Source organism: Haliaeetus albicilla, chromosome 7 (genome assembly GCF_947461875.1).
Source record: "Haliaeetus albicilla chromosome 7, bHalAlb1.1, whole genome shotgun sequence".
In the NCBI taxonomy this organism is placed as follows: Eukaryota; Metazoa; Chordata; class Aves; order Accipitriformes; family Accipitridae; genus Haliaeetus; species Haliaeetus albicilla.
Genome location: NC_091489.1, coordinates 34,241,646 through 34,265,895, shown reverse-complemented (window position 1 = coordinate 34,265,895; position 24,250 = coordinate 34,241,646). Strand labels below are relative to the sequence as shown.

The following is a 24,250-nucleotide window of genomic DNA, read 5'->3' as shown; positions in this document are numbered from 1 at the left end:
GGGATGCGGGATGGGGAAGGGATGGGGGTGGATGCGGGGGAGGGGGGGGGGAGTACGAATATACCTCTATTCAGTTTTTATCTCGTTATTCAAGACTCGATCACTGTGCCATTTTTTCATGTGTTTCTCCAGGGTACTGTACACGCTAAAAGGCATCTTACAAATCTCGCATTTGTAAACGTCCTTTCCCACCTGCCCGTGTGTTTTCATGTGCCGGGTGAGCTTGCTACTCTGGGCGCAGGCGTAGTTGCAAAGCTCACACTTATACGGCCTCTCGCCCGTGTGGCTCCGTCTGTGGACGGTGAGATTACTACAGTTCTTGAAGACCTTCCCACAGTACTCACAAGTGTCGCTGCGTCTGCCCTCTTTTGAGCTGGGCCTGCCAGGGCCCGGGCCACTAATATGGGGGGTGCTCCCTCCGCTTCCCGTGCCGCTGCGGCCTGAGATCCCTCCGTCCAGCTCGCCCGGCGGCGTGGAGAAGCGCAGGCTGCCGTTCTCCGAGGAGTGCTCGGAGGAGGAGGCGAAGGGCGATTGTCGGGAGTCGCCGAAGCTGAGGAAGGGGTCCTTCAGCTGCCGGGAGGCGGCGTAGCCCGCCAGCCACTGGGAGTAAACGTTCTCGGTGTTGGGCATGGCGGCGGCCGGCAGGTCGAACTCCTTCTCCAGCTTGATGCGTTTGGAGAAGGGGCTCAGGGAGCTGGGGCTACCCAGCAGCAGCTTTTTGGACAGGCCTCCCGAGGCGGACTCCCCCGGGGAGCAGCCCCGGCCGTTGACCGCCCCCTCGTCGATGCGGTCAGACTCGCCGGCCACCGAGTCTTCGTCGCAAGTGTCCCTGTGCGCCTCGGGCTCGGGGAGGTGGCCCCGCTTGTGTTTCTCCCCCAGGACCTGGTGGAAGGCCTCGCTGAAGTGCTGCATGGAGCTCAGGACCATGCCCTGCATGACGTCCGGCATCGACCGGCCCTCCTCGCCGGCCCGCGAGTTGTTCTCGTGGTGGCGGGCCGCCTCCAGGCTCATCCCGAAGCCGTAGTCCGGCCTGTCGCTCTCGTTCAAGTCCTCCTCCTCTTCCTCCTCCTCCTCCTCCTCCTCCTCCTCCTCTTCCTCCTCTTCCTCGTCCCCGTTCTCAGGGATCATGTTGGGGTCGTTCTCGCTCTTGAACTTGGCCACCACGGACTTGAGGGCGCTGCTGGCGCTGCCCACCAGGTCGCTGGTGCCCGGCTCAGGGGAGCTGGCGGTGGAGAGCCCGTCATCCGACTTCACCGTCATGGGGGAGGACTTGTGCATGTGGGTCTTCATGTGGCGCTTCAGCTTGCTGGCCTGCGTGCAGGCGTGGTCGCAGAGGTTGCACTTGTAGGGCTTCTCCCCGGTGTGGCTCCGGCGGTGGACCACCAGGTTGCTCTGAAACTTGAAGGTCTTCCCGCAGAACTCACAGGACTTGGACTTCATGGGCGGCTGGGAGGGAGGAGGAGCGGACTGCAGAGGAGGAAGGGGTGGCGTGGCCAGGAACGGGGGCTTGCTGCCGGGCTGGAAGGGCTGCAGCAACCTTTGCATAGGGCTGGGCCGGCTCGGGGACAAGGGCGGGCTGGAGGTGTTGCCGGCCAGCTCCCGCAGCCTCCGGGAGAAATCCATAGCGGGGGGCTCCATCGCCATGGGGTTCAGTCGCAGCACCCTGTCAAAGGCACTAGGGTGATGGGTGGCCAGAGCCATTTCTTCCGCACCCAGGCGCTCAATGCGATGCGGATCCAAATGGTGCCTCGGGGGAGGGCTAAAGAGGGGCGGCGTGGGTGGGAAACGCCCTTCTCCCAGCCCTGACGCCTCCCTCGAGACCGAGCCGGGTATTCTGAGCAGGTTAAAAGGGTTATTGTCTGCAATGTGAATCCCGTGGAGAGGTGGCTGGGAAGGGCACTCTGCACCTAGTCCTGTTGGGATACCAACCCGTGGCGTCAGGGGGCTGCCGTGCTCGCTTTCTAGGTAGATCCGTAAGCCGTGCGTGTTCTGTGCGTGCTGCAAGAGGAACCAGGCGCTGTTGAAAGGCTGTTTACAAGTCGTACACGTGTAGCTGCTGGGCTCGTCTTTACCTGAAAAATAACACAACAAGCAGCGTCAATCTCCGGCCGTCCACCGGCGGGCGAGAGCTCGCCTCCCTGCCTAAGCTCCTCTCCCCCGGGACGCCCAGCTGGGAGCTGGGGAAGGGACGTCCCAGCTCAGGCGCAGGCAGGGGACAGGGGACAGGAGGAGGCGAGGGGCGGGCGCGACGGGGAGGTCCAAACCCACCTGAAGCGCACCCACCTACTCCCAACAGCCCCAGCCCCGGGTTCAAAACCGAACCCCAGCAGGTAACAGCAGCAAAAAAAGCTATGAAAAAAAAGAGGTGTTAAAGTCAATCGATGCCAGCTACAACTCGGCAGACTTTATGCTGCAAGAGGCTGCTAACATTTAAACTGGGGAGTAAATAAATAAATAGATAAGTAAATATAAAAAAAATAAATCCCCTTCTGAAAAGCACTCCAGAAAACCGCATACATCGGTTCAAAGCAGCAATCCAAAGCATCACGACTGCTAGCAAGCTGGGCATCATCACTTTGTAGCTCTGGGGCAAAAAAAAAACAAAAAAAGGGGGGGGGGGGGGGGAATTTAAATAAAATAGAGCATGGGACAGGGAGAGGGGAAGGCAGAGAGAGCGGCAGCTCCGCCAGGGAAAGAGCTGGAGGGTGGCCAGGAGGCCTGGCCGAGCGCCCTGCCGGAGCCGCATTATTTCTCTCGCACTGAAAAGAAGCTGAGGATGGTAAATGCCACTTTGGCAAGTAGCGAGCTAACTCTATTTCATGATAATTTATTTTTGGAGATAACACGGACATTATAAAAGAGCAACCAACTAATAAATAACTAAACAAAAAGCCGGCTAATAATGACAGCAGAAAGCAGCCCCTTCTAATATATGGCAAAACAAGGGGGATGAATAACTTTTTGAGGGCTGCCCATGAGGAAAGAGTGGCGTGAGATACGGTGAAGGTGAGTGCACTTTTATCAATTACTGTAATTTTGCAAATAATTCACTCCCACCCCCCTATGGATGTTTTTTACTAAATGCTGGTAAACCGAAACCGGAGCTAAGAGGAGGATAAAAATTCATTTCCAGCCCTGCCCAGCAGTTCTCACAGAGCTGCTGTTTAGTGATATTTTAAAAAACAAACACAATCTTGAGGTTTGCTGAGGAATAAACTAAGAGCCCTCCAAGGACATCAGTGCTTGGGGTTGATACCTGCCTGCACCATGTACTCCTGCCCTGACCCAGCATTTACATTACGAGGCATCTGCTCCATAGGCACCATTTCTGGGTAAACCTCTTTACGTGCTGCACTGAGAGCTGCCCCCATTAGGTTTCCCCTATTTGCCTAATATGAAGAAAAGGAGAAGAAAAAACAAATGAGGCAGATTTGGAAAGAAAACATCACTTTATCTGTGCCCATCTTGTTTCCCATCTCACTTGGGAGGAAGGGAAGAAAGGCTTCATATGGGCATTTTCGTTATCTGGTGAGCTGAATGATGATTTGGGGATACGAGAGGCAGGCAGCCCGCAGCACCAGCTGTAGTGCCCCGGCGCAGCTTTCCTCCCTGCCTCCCGGCTCTGCAGTTATTCTACGTTTGGCCTGAGAAGCTGAATCGGGTGAGTAAAAAGAGACTCGACTGTCTACAACAGGCATTTAACACTTTAATCACTTTAAAAGCCCTTGGAATAATATTTAATGTTTCATCCTGAAGCCAGCGTCGGAATAAAATGCATTGCGGTGTTTAGTATGTGCCAGACGTGCAAGCACAGATAAATACTTAAATCTGCTGAAATTAGAGGGAAATTCAATTGGACTTTCACATTCCTATGCTCATATGTGAGCTCGGAAAAAAACCTTAAATGGGAAAATTTCATCTTGCTTCGCCATAATGAAGTGGAAGTTTTTAACACCACGGTAGGAGCTAACAATGTAACGCTACCTTGCCTCTCTACCTTATAGATGAGGTCAGAGAAAATAGCATTTTATCTTATAATGAGGACACAACATCGAGCGTTCGCTACTACATTTTAGTATTCCCATCAACTAGATATTCTAGATCATAAGGGCAGCTCGTGTAATCATAATGTCAATGAGAAGGGCTGTTACAACTGAGACTAAAGATTACATGGAAAAAGCTGCTTTGAAACTGGTAATTATTACCAGTCCACTAATAGCAAATGATGCATTACAGTTTCACCGTATAATCTGTATTTCACTCAGCTCCTGCCAGTACGGCCTTATTACATTACAGCACTCACAAATTCTAAATTCCAAAACTACAGTCATCAATAAATGTGTTACTTGCCATAATTTGCGAAATTACTTTGTTCATAACATCTTCGACTGTTATAAAGACTGGAATTGATTTCCTGCGTGGCAAAATTAGGGCTACATTGATTTAGTGGAGTGTAAAATGTAGTATTATTCTTCATTTGCTTGCCTGAAAAACAAGTTTTCAATTCACCATCCGCGTTTGGTAATCAAGATAATAATTTAAATTTAAAATCATATTTATGTACAAAACTTCCCTAAACAACCCACCATTTTCAAGGGAGCAACGTAAACCCAAACAATAAAACAAAGCAGCGAAACAGTTAAAATCCACCAGCCATTTGCTTCCACCTCCTGCTTTGAAGAGACACGATTTCTAATTTGTCTATTAGTGCTTGATTAATTATGAAGGCTATTGACTGACCATATCACCACCTAGAGATACGTTCCAGTCTGATGCAGCCTTGCCAAACTGCAAGAATTATGGCACTAATCCACGCGTCGCCTGCCAGCAGCGAGACGGGTCCTTAGACCGCCGCAGCAACCGCTGGTTTTGGAAGGGACTCGCCTTTCCTTCCTCCTGTCCCACCACCATGCTTTTTGGTACAGCGTTCGGGTCCCCCCAAAAGCCAGATGGGATTGTAGGACCTGAAGGCTGCGCATCCACTGATGTCTTCTAGCTATGGGCCAGCCTCTACGTCCACACAGGCTTCCCAGCTAATGCATCTGGGCAAGACCACGGTCAAGTGAGGAAAGCACAGTAGGGAGATGTAGTAGCCGGTGCTGGCCAAGGACAGAGGGGGAGAAGGTCCCAAGGGGCTCTTCGTGCCTCATCATCCACCAGGGCAATGTGACGGGATGCGTTATCCAAAGCAGCATTGCGACATCATTGGGGCTTTCCATTGATTTCCAAGAGGCTAGCAGGAATCCCCCAGATCGAGCTGTAAAGCAGGTCACCACTGAACCAGCCCTCTTCAGCCACCAGCAGTGGGACTGGAGCTCACATCCTCTGTTGCTTCGCATCAAGGAATTTAAAGTTGAAAGGGATCACCAGCTCTCACTCTCTGACCTTTCCTGCGATATGTGTCGCTCAGTTGTCCTGCGCCGTGACCAACACAATATCTTTGGGTAAAGCGTGGCCTCCTCCAGCCCCACAAACCGTCTTTAGGGCAAAGCACAAAACCCCAGTGAAAACCATTCAAATGAGTTCAGAAGACCAGGAGAGCACCCATTGCTTGCCACCACAGTCAGTTCCCACAGCTAACCACAGACGGTTACTGGGTCCACCTGAATTTCTCTGGCTCCAATCTCTACCCATTCTCTTTTTATGTTGAGGTTTGTTTTTTTTTGGTCAATACACCAAAAAGCCCTTTGGTACACAACATGCCCTCCCACGCACGCCAAGGGTACTTGTGCACCCAGAAATCAACACACACTTCAAAATCTAGTTATTTTTCCATCCTGAAGCCACTCCTTCATTCTCCTCCACTATTCAAGGACCAGCCTAGCCCTTCTCACCCTGGCATCGTGCTGGGAAGGAGTTGGTTTTCCTCTAAGCCTCCCACAGAGCTGCTGCCTTCTGGGGTACCGCAGCCCAACTCCGTAAGCACGGCCCCAATTCCACTCTTTTAGCCAGGGACCACGGCAGGCTGTACCCAACCGTGCTCTCAACACACCCTGCTCGACAGTCTTTACAGACCACCCCCATAAACCCATCCCTGTTGCTCTTCACCCGTCCACCCGCCTTTGCTTTATCCACAAAGTTAATCAGCTGCAATTGCATGTTCATTTCTAAAACACCAACGAAGTGCTAACCACCACCGTGGCTCCCACCAGTCCCTGCTGACCTCTCCCATCCACTGATGCTTCTCCGGCTAAGCCCCCACATTCCCAAATCTGTTGGCCGGCTCTGAATCGCCTGTGCTAGTGATACTGCGCAGTGCTCGGTCTCCCTATACCCAATGTCACACAGTACCGCGTCCAATGCCTTGCAGAGTCTATTTCATCTACATTTATCAACAGAAGTTGTCATCTGGAAGAATGAAATCAAGTTTATTTGACAAGATCTATATTCCATAAATCTAAGTTGAGTGGCATGAATTATATTTCTATCCTTTAATTCTTTATCAATTGAATCTTATATTGGCTCTTCAATTATTTTGCCCAGAAGAGATAAGCAAAGTGTTGCCAACTCTCCCATGGTTACCCTGACCGGGTCTTGACGGCATTTTCCCAGTCCGTAAGCTTTATTAAAAACCAGCATCACATGTCAACTCTTTAGGGATTCTTGGGTGCAAGTTGTCAGGGCCTTTTCATTTAAAAATATTTATCTCCATTGGACCTTGTATAAAATCCTCCTTGGCTACTAATGAGATAGAAAAAACATCATCGCCCACCTATGATACAGAAACATAACACTGCTGCTTTCCAGGTCTACAGCAGCAATATTTATTAAAAATTTCCACCTTACTGCTTCTTCCATCCATCACTTCCAGGGTTTCTCTTTTCTCCAGGACCCTCAGAATCTCTCCTCTTCTCCCCATCCATGCCAGGCACAAGTTTTCCTCCGCAACTTCCGCTCCCCTGACCAGTTCTCTACCCGTCATGGTTTCTCACTGCAATTGATTGCTATCTACTTTCCATTTTTTAAATTGTCATGTATTGATTTTTTTTAATATCTAATTGCTGTTCTCATCTCACCACTTAAGCGGGGTTTGGATTTGGGCCAAAGTTGCCCTCTCCTTCCTGGACAGCTCATCAACTCTTTACAAATAGCTTCCAATTACCATTCACATTTTTGCGTGTACATTTTTCCTCCCAGTCGATTTTACTGCTCATTTTCTTCATATTTGGGAAATTACCCCTTTAGGAGAATTACATGGGGATACCACGTACCAAATACAAACATGGGGCCAATATGAAACCTGACTGGCCTAACGCAGTGAAGCTTCACCCACCGTTATGTATTTATTCCTTTTCTACATCCTGGCCAGCGAAGGACTAGTGACAGGGCACAGCATTTCACAAATGTTTAGTGTTTCTCAAGTTATTGGCTCCTGCCTAAAAAAAAAGCAGCAGAACAGCTCTTGCCTGCCCTGCCCCCAAAAGAAGTGATTTAACCAGTGACACACAAGTGACAGATTTAGCTTCTGATCCGAAAAATGTTAACAAATGAGTGGGATGGATATTGGCATTTGAGTGCCTTTAAGGGCAGTTGGCACAATTACTCAGTAAAAATGAAGAGATGGCTGCTTTGAGCATTAAGGGGCCTTTTTTAATATAAAAAAAAAAAAAAAGCTGGCTTTTCTGTACTGTGCTCACAGATACACCCGGCATGCTCAAAGTCCGAGTCGAAGCATGCCAACATCTCCAGGCACAACAGAGCTGACTCTGAGCGAGACCCACAGCCATGTCCACGAGCAGCAAAGCCAGACAAGATGCTGGGGAGAAGACCAGCTGGGAGGAGAAGCTGTCAGCTAGATGCCACTGCTGGGGGGGAGGGCTAGCGGAGGGGGGGAATGTTTTCTGGAGCTAGGCATGCAAGTTCAGGCATTGCCAAGTGAGTAATGGAATAATCTGCATGCATGTGCCAATGTGCTTTGGAGGAGCTTCCTTCGTTTCTCCAAAGTCAGGGCTGGATCCAGGAAAGCTGCTCACCGGACACACCAGTGCTTTACGGAAGAGCAACGCTGAAACGCTATGTGCAGCATCCTCTCGGTGCCCCTATCCGAAACAGGCAGCCCACAGCACAGGATGTTGGTTGGGAAGGACCACCAGATTAAGGAGCGAGATATTAACGTATCACATATTTTACCACAGGGCATCATACGGGCTGCACACAAACACGCAGTATTAGAGACACCCCAGTTTTCCCAGTGTTTTCACAAACAAAACGGCGGCATAAGCAGTGACTGCATACGTGCCAATGGTGTTCGCAAGGATTTCGTTCACAGCTGCAGATTTACTCCCTCAGAGAAATCCCTGTGCCAGAGAAATCTCTGAGCAGACCAGGAATTGGCCCTCACTGCCCCAATGGTCCAGCCCTTGTTCTCAGCAGCTTCTCTCCACAAGCCAGCACCACCAGCCTTAGTGGCTTAGCTCCTGCGTTCTCCTTCACCTTCCCCAAAAAACCCACAAGTGTAAGCAAAGCCAAGGTGTCTTGACCGGACTACCTGCACTTACAGGGCACATGCATACTTTTTGCTATCAAACTGCAGAGAACAAAAGTTAAAAGCAACTCAAACACTTGCAACCTGCAGTAAGCATCCCCCTCTCTTCTGCTCGCCACCAAACAATTATCGGAGGAACAGCCTGAGCCAAACCCAGGAACTTCTTTATTCAGCTTTAATGTCAACTGACTGCTTGATTTTTGGACTGATAAATTTGGAGTTGTTATGGTATTTAAAGGGGGGAAGAAAAAAAATGGAGTTAATTGTTACCACTTGTACTTGATTCAGTTCTTCTCCATCTGGCTTGTCAAATATATCTTTTTTTCCCTCTCTCTCTTCTGGAAATCCGTACTGTTGAAATTCCTTTCAATTGAAAACTAGAGAAGTGAAACAGTTGGGACACAGGAAGCTTCGCAGGGCCGGGAGATAAGTGGGTCCACTCCGCGCCTGCAGCAGCCCACTTCTCCCTTGGTAAGAAATAGCTGCTTCGTCGTGACTCACCTTTTCCTGGTAGTCAGTAGCATCAGTTTAGATGGGAAACTGTAACTGTCCAAACATATTTTTTCCCTCTTGCACTAGTTCTTCCTCCCCATTCTCCAGATCGCAAAAGGTGCGTTATTAACCTGGTCCATCATTAACCAGTTATAATCAGTTGTTAGCACTGTTAGCATCAGCGTTGTCGCTGGTTTTGTCATAATAATTATAATAATAATAAATAACAGCAGTAGCTGCATTTATGTGCAACAGGGTAGTTTCTCTCTAATCTTTTCTATCACTAGATGAACCGCATTCAGAAACACTGAAAAAGGAAAATGTCCCCCAAACTCTCTAGGAAGTGATGCAGCATTGCTTGTGAAATAAGAAGCACCATTGTTGTTGTGCATTTGAAAAATAAAATCCTGCAAATCAAGTACACGCTGTTTATGAACAGGCCTGATGGCAGGTCCTGGGACCAGCTTAGTTGTGAAAATGTCAAAAATCTAGAAGGTGTTTTGCTTTGTGGGACCCCCAGCACCCCATTTGCCATCTTTAACAGCCTTTCCTTATCTACGACTTATTGATAAAAGACTTATCGATATTCCTGAAAATAATTATTTTTCCTGCAAATTCAAACTCCCAGAAATCATTTTAATAAAACTGGCAAAATATTTTCTAAATCAAGTATCAACAATGCCGTTTTTTTGTAACACCTCCTTTTAAAAGCCCATCTTCTAAAGAAGAACCAGGACAAAATGCTAATGCCATGACCCAAACTTCAAAAAGAAACCCAAGCAACAGCAATAATAGAAACAAAGCTAGAGCTGACATTGCCTTGCCATTTAAAGATTTCGACTGGAGCTAGGAACTCCAGGAATTCACCTTTTTCTCCCAAAGCCAAATTTTCATTGGGTTTTGCAGCACTGCTCAGATTTCCACAAAACAGAAGGGTTTGAGGCCTGACAAAAGAGCAAGTGGGAAGGGATGGAAACAGGGAGGCTAGTTCCTCCCAACAGAAAAGCAACATGCAGCATTCTCGGCGGGAGACGCAGGCGGGAGCGGGGAGGGCTCCATCCACTGCCCGGCGGCTGGGGTCCTCATAACCCTGGGGAACATCTGGCCCTTGCAGGAGATGTGCAGACTTCATGGATGACAATTTTGGTTGTAGCTTCAACATATCTTGTGTATTTACTCATTCTTCTAAGCAGAACCAAATCCATAACACCTAGATTCCCACTCCCACGAAAAATATTTAATTAACAGCAAGCAACAGAACGCATGGCTTGCCGGAGCCTTGGTGGAGAGGCGCAGGGTGCTGGGGTCCTGCCGGAGCACGCCAGCGCTGCCAGGCGTACCGGCCTGACCTCAACGTCTGTCACCATTTTCAAGGCGATTACAATTTGGCCACCAAGAAAACCTGCTTCAAGCTCCAACTTGGCAAGTAAGGTATCAGGCTGCGACTGATTTTGTGCTTTTTTAAAACTTAAGGGGGGTGGAAATCTGTCGCGTCTTGATAGCGAGGAACAGAAGAAACCTGCCATCGGAAAATAACGCTGTGCTTGAAATTCAGCTTTGAATGAAGTTTTAAAAAGAAACCCCTCAAGCAAAGAAGACCTGATCATGCACACGTAAGCACCCTATACGCTAACGCTACGGGATGGAGAAATACAGGTGATGCAGACTGCAGCATCACATGGGTAGTAGCTCCATTAACTTCAAACACCAGCGGCAGGACCTAAAGGGCGAACTACACGGTGTTGTCAGCCCTGTAGGAGGAACTCCTCACTGATACCATCTCATTTCTCTAAAAATATCATTAGCGAAGTAACCAACATCCCAGACGCGCAGGCTTCCCCGCCTGCCTCTCCCAGACTGCCTCTGGCGAGCACAGGCACGGGGATTGTAAATGTAAATGACTGTAAATGTCATCGCTGGGACGACACCTGGTAAAACAGCTCCTCTGGACCTACCTGGCACCAGGTGTGTCCCCTGCTGGAAGGTCCCCCTGGGCTGTGGACCCACCAAGGATCAAAATTCATCTAAGCCCTGCCCCAAAAAGAGCATCAAAGCCCTTCCAAAGCCTAACCTGACTATCCAGCAAACGATACCTTGCTCCAACGGTCCGTAATTACGCATCTACCCAGTGGCTACTGGGGACAACCAAGTCAATAATTCACTTTTTAAATGCAGTGTTGTAATTATACAGCTACAGAGAGCTTCCAAATCATTTCATTCGCTCTCATACACCTACGTGATGAATTGTTTCCTTTTCTACTGTTTTCTCCCCGGCCGGCAGCATCTGAAGAAAAGGCAGAGTGCGCTTCAAAAGTTTCTTGCAAAGGAAGGAAAGGACATGCTCTAGCATGACATCTCAGGTCATCCCGGCCGGCGTGGGGTGAGACACAGCACGACACTCCTGAGCCCTGGCAGATGCTGGCAGTGGGGCATTTCTCCTGGCTGGTATTGCATCTTCGGCACCGCTCACCATTGCAGCCAGCACCCGGCACAGATGAATGTGCATCATGGACGCTGCTCTGCGATGCACATTGTACACGAATGTATCTATCTCTTACATATAGAGACTCTCAGAATCAACGCCAGGACGCTGCTTTCCTGAGAAGAGCCGCTAATGCTTGGTGACCCGATTAGCGCTGCGGGACCTCGCTGGAGGACACAGCGGCTCTACCGCACGGGGTACTCGTGGAGAGATTGAAGCAAGCTGGCGTTTTGAAACGGCTGTGAGCCCTCTCTCAGGGAGAAACGAGGGCTGGCACCTTCCCACCACTGCTCACCAGCCAGCAGGTTGCCGCCGGGGCACTGCCGGGCCATCGACTCTCCTCATCACCTATGGCTTTGCTTTATTTTTGCTGCATTTTGCATATTGACATCTCTGTCTGACGTACCTGGCTTCGTAGAGCACGTATGTTTAAACCATTGCCTTGCAGAGATGTAGCGGTCCCTGCCAGCCCACCTGGGTCAGGCACTGCCAAGGTCCCCTTCCCCATCCCACAGCACCCCTGCTCCCACCAGTGCCTCAGGCAGTGCGCCAGTTTAGCCAAAAAGCCCCAGCCCTTAGCCGAGGGCTTTTAGAGCCTTATTCCACCTTTTTCTTCCCAAAATGGATCCTCTCCAGACTCTCCTCTTTCCCAGCCTTCCCCTTTGGCTTGCTTTCCTCTCCCTTTCAAATTAATGATATTTAGCCAGCAGCAAACCATCCTGACAAAGTGGGTCAGGGGAACTGCAGGTCCCCCCAAACAACACCTCCGCCTGCAAATCATCTGCCAGGAAGGCAAAGGTTTATTCTGTCCCTGAGCAAGTTCAATGTCACCATGGAGTTGCAAGCACAGCAAGTGCTGAACCAGATCCTACGACGTTTAGTTTCATAACTTGCACAAGCAAGTATTAGTAGAATCGATAATACATATATTTTCCCTCCCTGCTTTGCAAATAGGACCAAAAGGTGTCGTAAAGTTGTCCACTCTCCTCCGGTTTATTCTGTCTCCTCTCCATCGTTGAGATATCCTTGAAGTTGAAAATGATATAATACTCCAAATATCTGGAGTTTGGAGGATGTAAGACTTGCAAGAATTGCTACAGCTTTATTGCGTTCTCGGGGCACAGAGAGTATTTACCATACATACATCAAGTCAAGGAATGCAAAAAGGGCATACGAAAATTTGGCGCTTCGAGCTCAGGAGTTTAAATTCCCAGAAAGGCAGATAAAGAGTAGATTTTCTTATTTATAGATTTGCAGATGAAATCCAACAACACCAGCCTCCTCCCCTCCCTCCAAAAAAAGCCCTCCTTCCTTTATGTCAGTAAGGCTGATTCAATTTCCAGGCTTGCAAGGTCTCCTCTCACCGAGTATTACCCGACCCCAATAACACGCACTGTTCCAAGGTTAAGATCTGTTTCCTTACAATAATGCAGAAAGCTGTTGTTTCAGTCGTGGCTGCAGAATTCAGCTTTGAAGGACAGGTTAGTACCACACTACATTTAACTGGATTCAGTTCATCTGATTATACAGTGCCTTGCTTTCTGGAATATGTAATCATCTCTTTCTGATGACATTTTAAATATCCAACTAGACAAATAATTGCAGCAATAATTGATAGCTGAGTCAAGCTGGAAGATTATTGATTGGCACAGTACCCGCTGAAACAAATGTTCATCTTTCAAACATTACAGTGAGGATGCTTAAATCTAACTTTTGCTGATAAATGATAAAAATTTGATTTACTGATAAAACCACCAGAATAGAATATGCGCTTCAGGATTTGATTACCTGGTGAAATTTTTCGAAGAAAAATTAGGCATCAGGATTTATATTCTATTTCACGTGAGTAATTGCCAAGATATGGATAAGCAGTTGAACATAAACACACCGGCGAAGTCTTAAGGAGTTGCTGATTAACTCTCTACCTTCCTGAATGGAATTTATCTGTTCCTAATCACCGCTTACGTAGGAGTTTATCCTGCCGCCTTCCCACGGATGCCTCACGTGGGTCTCATTACTGGCAACAGGAGTTACACGTCGGTAAAGATCCCCCCATCGTTTTTCCCAGCAGCTCGAAGCCCTCAGTTTAAGTGTGCATATTCTTACTCCACTATGAAGGCAGCCGAAATGAGGGTTTGATCTCATTTGCCATGGTGTACATCAGCAGCACCAGTGCCCAAATCTGCGATGCTGCATAAAAGCAGCAGGAGGGAGGTCAAGATCAGGTGCATTTGCAAACTGCATTCGCTGTCTTAAAGGGAGGGGGTTTAAAGCTGAAATAAAACCACTTTTCAGCTCTTATTACACAGGGGTCCGTTTAAACAAGGGATTCCTTCTAATTACAAAATTCTGGACCCCGCAGTACTGCCTATACATCAGGGGGAGAGAAAGGGGGAATTTCTGAAACTTACTGATTAGAAAGCAGAGCGAGCGGCCACGGCAGAGGATCGCATGCGGGGAAAGGCAAGCGATGAGCTGCCTAGTTAGGGCAGAGGAGCCATTGCAAGGCAGAAGCCTGAAATTAAGGAAAAGCTCCAGAATATTTGAGCAGGGAACAAAGAGCAAAAATTCCAGAGTAAGAGATGAAAAATGCACTGAAACGTTTTGAAATGGAGCCATTAGGAGCTGATTGAGTCTCGGAGCTACTGTGAAAAATCAGCCGCTTGTTAGATGCGGCGATCAGCTGAGCCCTGACACTTAAGGCATATGAGGGGGCTTGTCGAGCGGCTTCGCTCTAATTTAGAGATCCTCAGTTAATTAGAAAGCCCTCAGATTTTCTGCAAATGCGGGTGGCCATCGACAGCTCGTGCTTTTGATGCTTTCCGGGTGACAGCTGCCGGACTGACCTTCCTGGCGCTGGCAGGGCTGCCCAGACCCTCGCCATGTCAGGGAATTCAGTCGCCGCCAGTGCCGGCGCAAAGTTACAAGTAAGGTTACTCCGCTCCTACAGGCCGTTTCCTCCTCTGAAACAAACCCTGATGAAACCTGCATTTGCTTAATGCTATAAATAGCTCCAGCTTTGAATTATTGTTATTTTTACCCCCTGCCAAGTGGATGTCACAGCCAACCTGGGACTTTGGGGTGGGATTTTTTCGAAGGTGGTGCCAGCAGAGGTTGGGAGAAGTGCTTTACGGGGAACGACCCGCTCATGTCGGACCCACGGCCACGACTGCAGGAGAGAAACCTCCCTTTGAGATGTTCGTTTCCCTGATACCTACAGCAGGTAGCCGTGGCTGCAGGGGATGGAGCCCCTCTCCAGAGGACGGCACTCCCTGAGCACCCAGCACGCCCCATCCCACGGGGATGCCTTTCCCAGCTGCAAAGCGAGGTCTGGTGATGCTCTCCAAGTAGAACCCAGTGATAATAAGTAATGCAGGGCAAATACTAACAACACATGCAACCACTGAACAAAACGAGGCTTGTTTGGAAATGCAAGGAAACGAGTGGAAGTTACAGTGACAACCCAAAGGCAAGATGACAGACCTGCAGTCACACAGGGAGTCGGCGGCAGACACTAGAAAATTAACTCTCAGGAGCAGTCTAGCATTGGCAGGGAAATGAATGAGATGATCTAAGAGATATTTTCCACCTCTAATAGGATTTGATGATGATTTTGCATAGGCTTTTGTGCTAGCCTGGCTTTTGATAAAGGCATGGTGTCTCTTTTCAACCCACATGCAAGGGAGAGATTAATAAGTTGCAGACTCAGTCCACCTCGGCTATAAATGGTTCTTGTGCCTATAGGGGGAAAAAAAGCCAAGCTATCACTGAAAAAAAAACCCAGTGAACTGAGTGCAGTTAGTGCTTTTACACCCAAATCTTCAGTTATTAAGAGATTTAGAAAGGAGAGAAAAATTCTCCTCCAGCATCCAAAAAAGCACCAATTTAGTACCCAGACAGGGCAGCGATGCACAAACCACAACCAGTTTAGGAGCGCTGGATTGAGACCTTTCCAGGGAGAGCGTCGCTGGGGGCTGTGGGATGCAAGGGGACATGAGATGGCTCCAGCATATCTTGCAGGTTACCTTTCCCCCACACAGGAGAAGGGGGCAGAGCCACCGGCAGGTAAGGATGGCACTCGCTTGGGAAGACCTGGCATGGAGACTTTTGCCAGCTCACAACCTCATATCAGCGGAGGAAAAGACCAGAGGACTGGCCTGGGAGGATGGATTAAGATAGCACTGATGGTAAAGAACAAAATGTAAACAAGAGTTTTTAAGCGTACAAAACGCATTGTAGAGAATCCCATCTTTTAGCAAGATAAGCATTTTCTTACAGGAAAATGCAATTAAATGTTGTTACTGCCAGCACTTAAGATACCAGTAACAGGTAGCGATAAAAAAACCCTAACCTCACCTGATTAAGCAAATAATCTTCCGTGTAGTCTGCATGGTCATATCATGATACCTTTTCTTGGGACAAATGCCCCCTTACTCCATGGGCTCTTCCGCTGTTATTTTTCAGCAGGAAGATTTGGGGATCCAGGTCCTGCTCTTTAGCATCACTGGGACTAAACTCTGAGCCTTGCTGCTGTCTAATCCTTGCATTGGGCCAAATGAACATGGCTGCCATTCAGAAGAGAGCCGCTCTCCTGCTCTTCATCCACGAGTCTTCCTTTTCTGGCTCTTCACCTCTTTACTTGGACAACACCTCGGATAAGGGGGCTGGGGCCCCCATCATCTGTCTCCTTAAACCATTGCTAGCAAAATCAGCCCACACACGCTGCTGTACATGCCGGTGCGCAGGAGGACGCGGGGCACACCGTGACACGCCAGCAGCATCTCTACATCCACACAGCCGGGACAACTCACCGGGAAGCCACGTGCCAGTCCCTGCTGGCATCGCTACCCTCGCTGCCAACCTACAGTCACCCACAGGGCAGCTCTGCTTTTCAGGAAAACAGGCTCACAGGGCCGAAGATGGGCAACCAGATGCATCACCACATGCCTGACCACAGACTTCTGCCTGCAGAGAGCATTTCAGGTTCAAGGCCGCTGTTATTTGCACTGCAGCCAGGTCCAGCAGCTGCCACGGGGGACCAGAGCCCCTCGGAGTGCGGCACTGCACCCGGAGATAACGAAACGACAGTTCCTGCCCCCGAGCTGGCAATTATCATCATCGCTATTATAACCTGACGAGAGGGGCTGTCAGTTTAAACAGGCTACTGCTTCGACACCAATCCTTCCCACTCCTTGGGCTTAAGAGCACTGAATATTTCAGCAGGAAAATGGCAGAAGTTGCAATCCTCCCATTTGCTGTCACATCTCGTAGCGCTTTTGAAAAACCACAGCGGCGCATTCGCAGCTGGAGTGAAAGAAATTGGCCTCACGTCATTTTTTAGCAATAAGACAGTAAGAGAGCAATAACGTTAAAAACAATTAACATCAAGACGTTGCACTCAATCGCCCCTTAAGTCCGAGGAGCTCAGCGTGCTTTGCAAATGGCCGTTAATGCCACGAAGGCTATATGGGGAGTGGAAGCATTGCCCATGGTCCCACAGGGGCATTTTCCAGCTGCTTACCTCCGGGTCCTCATGTTCTCAGGGATGGGAGCACTTTCCAACAAGCATGGGCAAGCACAGAGCTCGTACCTGCCATCTCCAGCATCTCCAACACCCAGTCTGTGCCCGACCCTCCCCGTGCTCCCCAAAAAGGGTGCTGGATGCCATGGTGATGGACGGCAGCTCCACGAAAGACGTAAAAGTCCTTGAGTCATCACTTTACCCGAACGTTTTATCAGAAAACACCCCGTCCAGGGGCAGGCTGGGAGATGGCCGCATATACGGCAGGTCTGAAATTGCGATCAGCTTCACCTCGATCCTTTTCCGATGTCCTTGGCCATCCAGTTAAGATCTGACAGCATTTAAAGATGACAGTGCTTGAGGTAATGGGACAATGCCGTAACAGGATTACAGGAAATGTGAAAGAAAGGACATACGTACATAATGTCATTTAGGTAATGTCATCTATGAACAGGTTTTGCTGCAATTTTGCTGACAAAGAAGTCAGTCTCACTTATACGATTCCTTTTAAACTCTGTTACTGCTGTAAATAGTTTACTTCTTCCTGAAAGAAAGCTTTTTAGACGTGTCGTCGCAAATATTTTGTCCAACTTTCTCGCTAGTCCAAGGCAGGGGTATACTAGGCTTGGGGGAGAGGGGAGGGAAAGCAATACAAACCAGCACGAGGCGGCAAGCAGGGCGAGGCAGCAGGATTGAAGGACTCCACGCCGCCCTTCCAACCTAGCTGCAGCACCCAGACTTTTTAAGATCCTCCCAATTCATTTCCACCCAGCTATTTCCTCCCTGCGTCCTTCTTCCATCAGTATTCCCTTTCAGTCCCACCGCAGCTGCCCCCGAAACAGCTTCCTCATTGTCCCCCACCAGAAGTGGTGTATGTGTGCCAAGCAACTGACCGCAAACAAAAGCTTGTTTGACCAACGCTTGTTCTGAAACAAAACCCCGGCTGGAGAAGGAAATCCCGCAAAGGAGGGGGGATTGATGCTGGGACAATTTGGAAGGCGAGCCCAGGCGCGCTCGCCCCCGGGGACTCACATTCTTGCCAGACAATGGTGTCTGGCCTCCTCATTCACCGCCTGCCTCACACCCCTCCCCAAAAAATCCCTCCTAAAAGCCATGTTTATTATATAGTCTGATAAGCGGGAGAGATGCCGTTAAATTGAGCCCGCAACCATCTCCGGCACTGCCTGCAGCATCTCAGGGACAGTGGGCAGACAATAGAAGCCTCTAAAGGACTTGGGGAAGGGTTTCTGGAGCTAAACTTATTGCTAGGAAATACTGGGATGACTTGACTTCTTCTACGTGGGATGGTGAAAATTAATGGCCAAGGGGGTGGCTGCGAGATTCCCACTTGCTACCCTTTCTCGGGAAGCATTTACTCTTTCTGAGCAAAATGCTTCTTCTGAGCTCCCCAACCTTGCCTGAGATGACTCCTTCCCCTGAGCCCGTCAAAAGCGGCTGTTATGAAAAAGCCAGGCCTTTGCCCCCCACACATCTGCCTGCCATTGGCATGTGAAGTTACCGATTAGAGGAAACACCCTCCCTGGGCAGGCAGCCCCCTCCCTCGATAAGTACGGTTGGAAACCACAGGAGTTGCACAGGCCAGTTCGCATGCCGTACACCAGCCCGAGCATCTTATCCGTTAATAAACAGACATTCAGGTCTTCGTCGCATTGAGCAACGCTGACATCTGCCCGTTTAGGCAACGCGTTGGGCAGCAGCTGGGTTTGTGGCCAGGCAGCCGGCAGGGTTTGCTGCAGGCTCCCCGCAGGCTTTGGCAGAGGCAGGATCCTACCGCCTGTCTGTCTGCCTGTCTGCCCGGGCACGCCTTACTGCTGGAAGACGCTCGTAATAAACACAGATACGTTAAAATTCCTCGCAAGGTTGTAATACTCGGCCCTTGAACAGCACGTCCCAGTCGTCACCGAGCCATCCCCAGGAGCACAGGACACCACCCCCTGCACCAGGTAGAGATGGAGAAACCAGCCGAAGTGGCTTTAGTCCATCCCCCTGCACCCACCCTGCAGTCCCCAGCTAAGGAGAAGAAAAGCTTTTGCCATGATTAAAGGTGATTTTCCAAAGTGTATTTACCATTTCGGTGCCGAGGCCGCTCATGGTGTTTATGTTTGCAAGCGTATGTATACATTTTTTATTTCTACCCCCAGAGAAGTGCTTGTGCAGGTGCTGTAATAAGGTATCTATGGGATTTGAGCACGCAGGGACGAGCCACAAAACTGAGATGTAGATTTTGGTACTGTTCACGGAGTGCCAAGGCTACAGCCCCGATCCTGGGGCAAACTGCTGGTCCCTTGCTTTCGGAGTAGGATGTGCCCCTCTGCACGCTGTCTACCTGCCAGTTTTGCTGCTGTCTGAGCTTCCAGCTCTACAGAGATCCCGCCACAGCCAAGCTTCCCCATGGCTGGGAGACAGCCTTGGAGGGTACTGAAATGGGAGACAAGCGGCAGGACCTGTCCCTTTGCAACAGCTCCGGCAGCACCTGCAGCTCCCTGCCCACTTCAGTCGGACACGCGGGTGATCAGGATCAGACCCGTGCAGGTTGTAACCAGCTGCAGGGCTACAAGCACAGCCGATGATGTGCACGTGCCTTGTGCTGTACATCCCACATTTTTAAGCAGTATTAAGCAGTTCTGCGCTTACTTTCCCGTCTTCTCTAAAGCTGAGCTTTTAAAAGCCCTCCAAGTCAGCGTGTCCCTACAGCCACCACTTCTGGCACTCAAGACGAGGCTATCCCATGCCACTATGCCCATCCAGAGAGGGACCTACCTACTGCTACTAGAGGAAACAGCAAGGCGGACAGGTGACCACATCAAAACCTGACTGCTTCAGCTACACCGCCTGTGAGACACCAAACAAAATGCTTCTGGTCCACAGAGCTACACTATACATTGAATAATACACTACACGGGGATTTTTTTTTGTTTTTCTGAAATTAAGAATGCTGCCCTTAGCACTTACTGTTTCCGTCTGCCTCCTCTGAAGCCGGGATGCTGAACTCGCAGAGCACATCCCTGCTGGAAGCTAAAAGAGGCTGCCAGGGAAACACATGCAGCCCTCCTGAGCTGATTAGGCATTTTTAAGCGCAACCCCACCACTTCCAGAAAACCAGCCCTAATCGTTCTTGCCCCGACAAAGCCTCTCAGAGCACAGCGCTGCTCCACAACACCTCGAATAACTTTGCACAGAGGGAGGGGAGCTACCCCATCCCATCCGCTGCAGCCAAGCACAGCAGCAATCCACATCTCATGGCCGAATTAGATGATTTTGACATAACATGTGTAGGTGAAATTTCAGGAATGGGGCTATCCCTGTTAGAAAACGGTCACAAAAACAGGGTTAATGCCCTCGTTATCTGGCTAACCACATTGCTGCACTGTGCGTGGTCCATCCAGTGATACTAGCCTGTTGGGCGAGCAGGGATGCTGCAGCACTGAGTGCTGCAGAAGCAGGGCCAACAAAGCAGTCCCAGCGAATTAACCAGCCACCATGGAAAACCTGGCTTTATTCCTTACTGGGAACATCAGGAGGTGATTCCTCCCTCCCTGACTCACTCAATTCTTTTCTTGCATCCGGCTCATCCGTCCAAGCCAGTGTGTTTGCAGCAGTGCAGGGGATCGCTGCAGCTGGGGACGTAGACGAAATAGCCTCGTGGCTCTGCTCTCACTGTACAGCAATGGGTCCCATGTGATGGGCTGCCACAGAGGACGGACACTGCTCACTGCTACCCAACGTAAAAGGCTGCTGGAGCACTGGCTGCTGAACCTGACATCTCGGACGCTGCTCCAGGAGGCCAGAGCTGAGGCATACATGACTCATTTATAAATTATATACCATGTGTTGTTGGGTTTTTTTGTTGTTTTTTTAATTTAAATACTGTTAGGCAGAAATTCCGCAGCAATTTGCTTTGTTTCTTTGATCATGGGATTGCTACTCTTCTTCCCCTGGGGAGAAACATGCCCTAAAAACAAACAAATGCTGCACTGGAAATAAAGAGCCCACTTCTTTGAAACCTCTGGAGATACACTCACAGCTGTTGGAAGACACACACTCACCCCTAAAAACCAAAACTACCCAGAGCTGTGCCACTGAAGGACACCAGGAGGCCCGCAGCAGCCCCTGGCTCCAGTTTCACAAACTTGCAAATGTTTTCCAAATTCCTAACCCTACAAATAAGTGTGCAACAGGACACGCAACCACTATCGGCATGTGGAAACACAGGGCTTTCTCTGCCAGGGCTGGGGCAGCTACTGATGTGCTCCGACTCCACTGTAGGACAGCCGCTTCTTTCCACTGACGGCATTTGATGTATTCAAATAACTTTCGTGAAGCCTCCAGCCTTCCCTACCACTGACTCAAACTCTTGTTGGTTTTGTAGATCTGGAATAATCCCTTTGGCCTCATGGCAGCAAGCGACGTGAACCTTGCCTGTGTGTATTTGATCTGAAGTGGGACTGAAGTCCCTTTTTCAAGTTTTATCCCACAGCACCAGTAGGATCCCGTAATCCCATGGCTCCAAGAAAGCTTAAGAAAAACCACAGTTGCAGTGAGAATCGCCACCAAACCACACACGTTGGCAATGCCGGGCTACCTACCTATGCAGATATTTGGACTAACTTCCAGCAGAAAAGGCACAAGATGACTTCTCTTCTACGCCTAGCCCAAATCCATTTACATCTGGCTCTGCACCCCACCTGCACATAAGCCACCACAGTCTCCCAACCTTTCCTTTTGGGTGACAACTGTCACTTTCCTATATGGGGCCTGATGCGATGTTGAAGCCTCCCACAATCAGCTGCAGAGCTGAGGTCAGACCCTCTGCGAGCGACCCAGGGGAGGAGCAGCATGCCAGGATAAGGTGGGAATCTGCAGCCTGGCGCTAAAACGTGGCTCTCAAAGGCAAGGGGGTACCTCTCCACCACCCTTCACAGGTGGCCCTGAGCTCATTCAGCCCACAATCTCCTTCCGCGACTGCTCTGAGTCAGCCCTGTGCCGCATGATTGCATAAATTCAGTGCTAAGCCTGAACTAATATAGCCAGGCTCTCCGCAGGGCTTATCAGCTCAGGCTGGGTGCTGCACGGGCTCGGCACCCACCCTGCTCCCGGCTGGGCGATGGCGCGGGTCCAGCCAGCTCTGAGCATGAGCAGAGCTCGCCCTCATCCACTGGCAAAATGTATGCAAGCTGTAAGAAGTACACCTCGGAAACCCTGGAAATCTGACAGCTTTTTGTGTTGTAATAATGCAATTCAAAAGACTACCAGGATTGTATAAATATTTGTACAGACACTTATCGCTGTAGCAGTCAGATACTCGGTCCCCCTGAATCAGCTGATCTGCTTCAAGTCCTCGCCTCCGTATGCAGAAGTCTGCTAACCAAAACCGTGCAACCCCAGAGTAACCATCTACGTAGGGAAACATAAAGCCTCTGTTTATATAAATAGTCTCCATCCTCTACCCTCCCTACTTGCTGGGCGGCTGTCAGCAAAATAAAATAAAAAGTGGGATCGGATTCCCAACCCACTAAAAGAACACGAGCAGGATGCATGTTTTACCCAAGGAATTAAGTAATTATTATTAACGCATTGAATGCTCACTAAGAAATGTTTGTACTTTGCCACTGTAATTAAACATTCTCACCCATGCAGCTCTCAGCCTTCAGAAACTAGTATTGCATTTTATAGTCCAGGTTTGGGGTTTTTTTTAATAAGAAAATACTTTCACACTGAATTTTTCATCTTCCGCTGGCACGGAAAGGCAGGAGAAGGTCTCTTAATATTCATACCCATTTTCTTTTCTAAACAATTACAAATACTTTTTTTTTCCAGTGGCATATACAGTTTTCATAATGAAAAGTCCTCTGACATTCTTCCTCCAGTACAAGCTCAATCCTGATGAATAAAGCAGGTCCCATCACCTTCCTTCTGTGAGTGGGTGCCTCGCTCTGCACTTATGCTGCTGCTATTTTCATCCCCATGAGCTTAACTGCCAGATTCCTGATGAGTAGGTACCTACGCAGGGCATCTCTCATCCAAATCAATGGGAAAACTCATTCAAGGAGGGACTCGCCCACAGCACAAGGGCTGCAACGCCTAACCCTAACGAAGGACCAGTTTCTAATCCCTTTCCTCAAGGTCCATTCACTTCAGCCAGCTGCTCACAAAAAAAAGGGCAGCAGAATCCTGCCTTCTGTCTCCGTGAAATGGGTCAAAGACACATAGGATTACTACTAACTTGCAAAGAAAGCACCCAAGACATAACATAATGCCACCGCTAGATTTTATCACTTTTACTCACAATGAGCAAACACCAGGGGAATCACCGAGCACAGGGCTTCTCACCTGCTCAGAAGGAAACCGGACCCAGCTCCTGCCTCCTGGAGCCACCGCTGGAGCCACTGCCGGAGCTACACAGCTCCAGCTCCCCACCCAGGTAATTAAGCGCCAGACCAGGTAAGCTTCACCTGCCTCACCCCTCCCGGAAAAGAAAAAGCACTGCAGCTCGGGTTCAAGGATTTCATTTTAATCTTCTCTTTACCCTCAGATGGACGTGCGCAATTGCTCCGTTTTGCCATCCCCAGCCATCGCTGATTTAGCTAATGCTCCGTTCCAGCAGGAAACATCTTAACTCTGAAGATCTGATGATTGCCCCAGCAATCAGTTGTTCAAATAGTTGAAAATTAAGACCATTGCACACAAAGTAAATTAAGTAATTTTCTACCCTCCTAGGGTCTCCCAAGTCTATCAGATTTCCCATGACTGGTATGTTATGCTGCCTCATTACTGTACAGAAAATACAGCTCCATGAGTCCTTTAAGTGGGCTACCCTCAAAGACTCAGGGAAAAAAAAGATCTTTGCAAACACAGATCCCAGTGCAAACGAAATGAAGAGCAGAAGACGATCGGCAGAGCTTGTTTATCTGCTCCCATGTTCAAGTCTCATGCCTTAGGGCTGCATAAACCTCTGCAAACCCCAAGAAGGGTGTATGCAGCCGTTCTCTATGACACCAACTTTGTCAATGGCGATGGTTTTGTTTGCAGGGATGCCAGCAGAATTGGGGGTGAAGGAAGATGCCCTCCAACGTAAAAAGACTGCAATCTGATCCTAAAGCAGGTACCGATTCAGCATCCTTAATACAGCAGTCCTACTTCTCAGTCTCCTTCCTAACATAAGTAAGCAATACAGCTTTTAGGCTGTGACTGACTGATCATTTTTAAATAAGCATTTTGAACTCAGCCTGCAAACATTCCTACCACAACG

General features: G+C 49.2%; 1 protein-coding gene across 10 annotated transcripts in view; it reads right to left on the bottom strand.

Moving 5' to 3' along the window:
* The window catches only part of BCL11A (BCL11 transcription factor A), a 156,305-nt gene that overhangs the window by 7,773 nt on the left and 124,282 nt on the right, over positions 1-24,250 (bottom strand). For 6 of the 10 annotated variants that reach the window (XM_069787626.1, XM_069787624.1, XM_069787625.1 and 3 more), the window contains one exon: positions 1-2,072. This exon is cut by the window's left edge and continues 3,439 nt beyond it. In XM_069787626.1, the coding sequence (XP_069643727.1) occupies positions 67-2,072 (2,006 nt within the window). In that variant the 3' untranslated portion in view covers positions 1-66. The remainder of the gene's footprint in view (positions 2,073-24,250) is intronic. The other 4 variants (XM_069787628.1, XM_069787632.1, XM_069787623.1 and 1 more) reach the window with 4 other exon arrangements.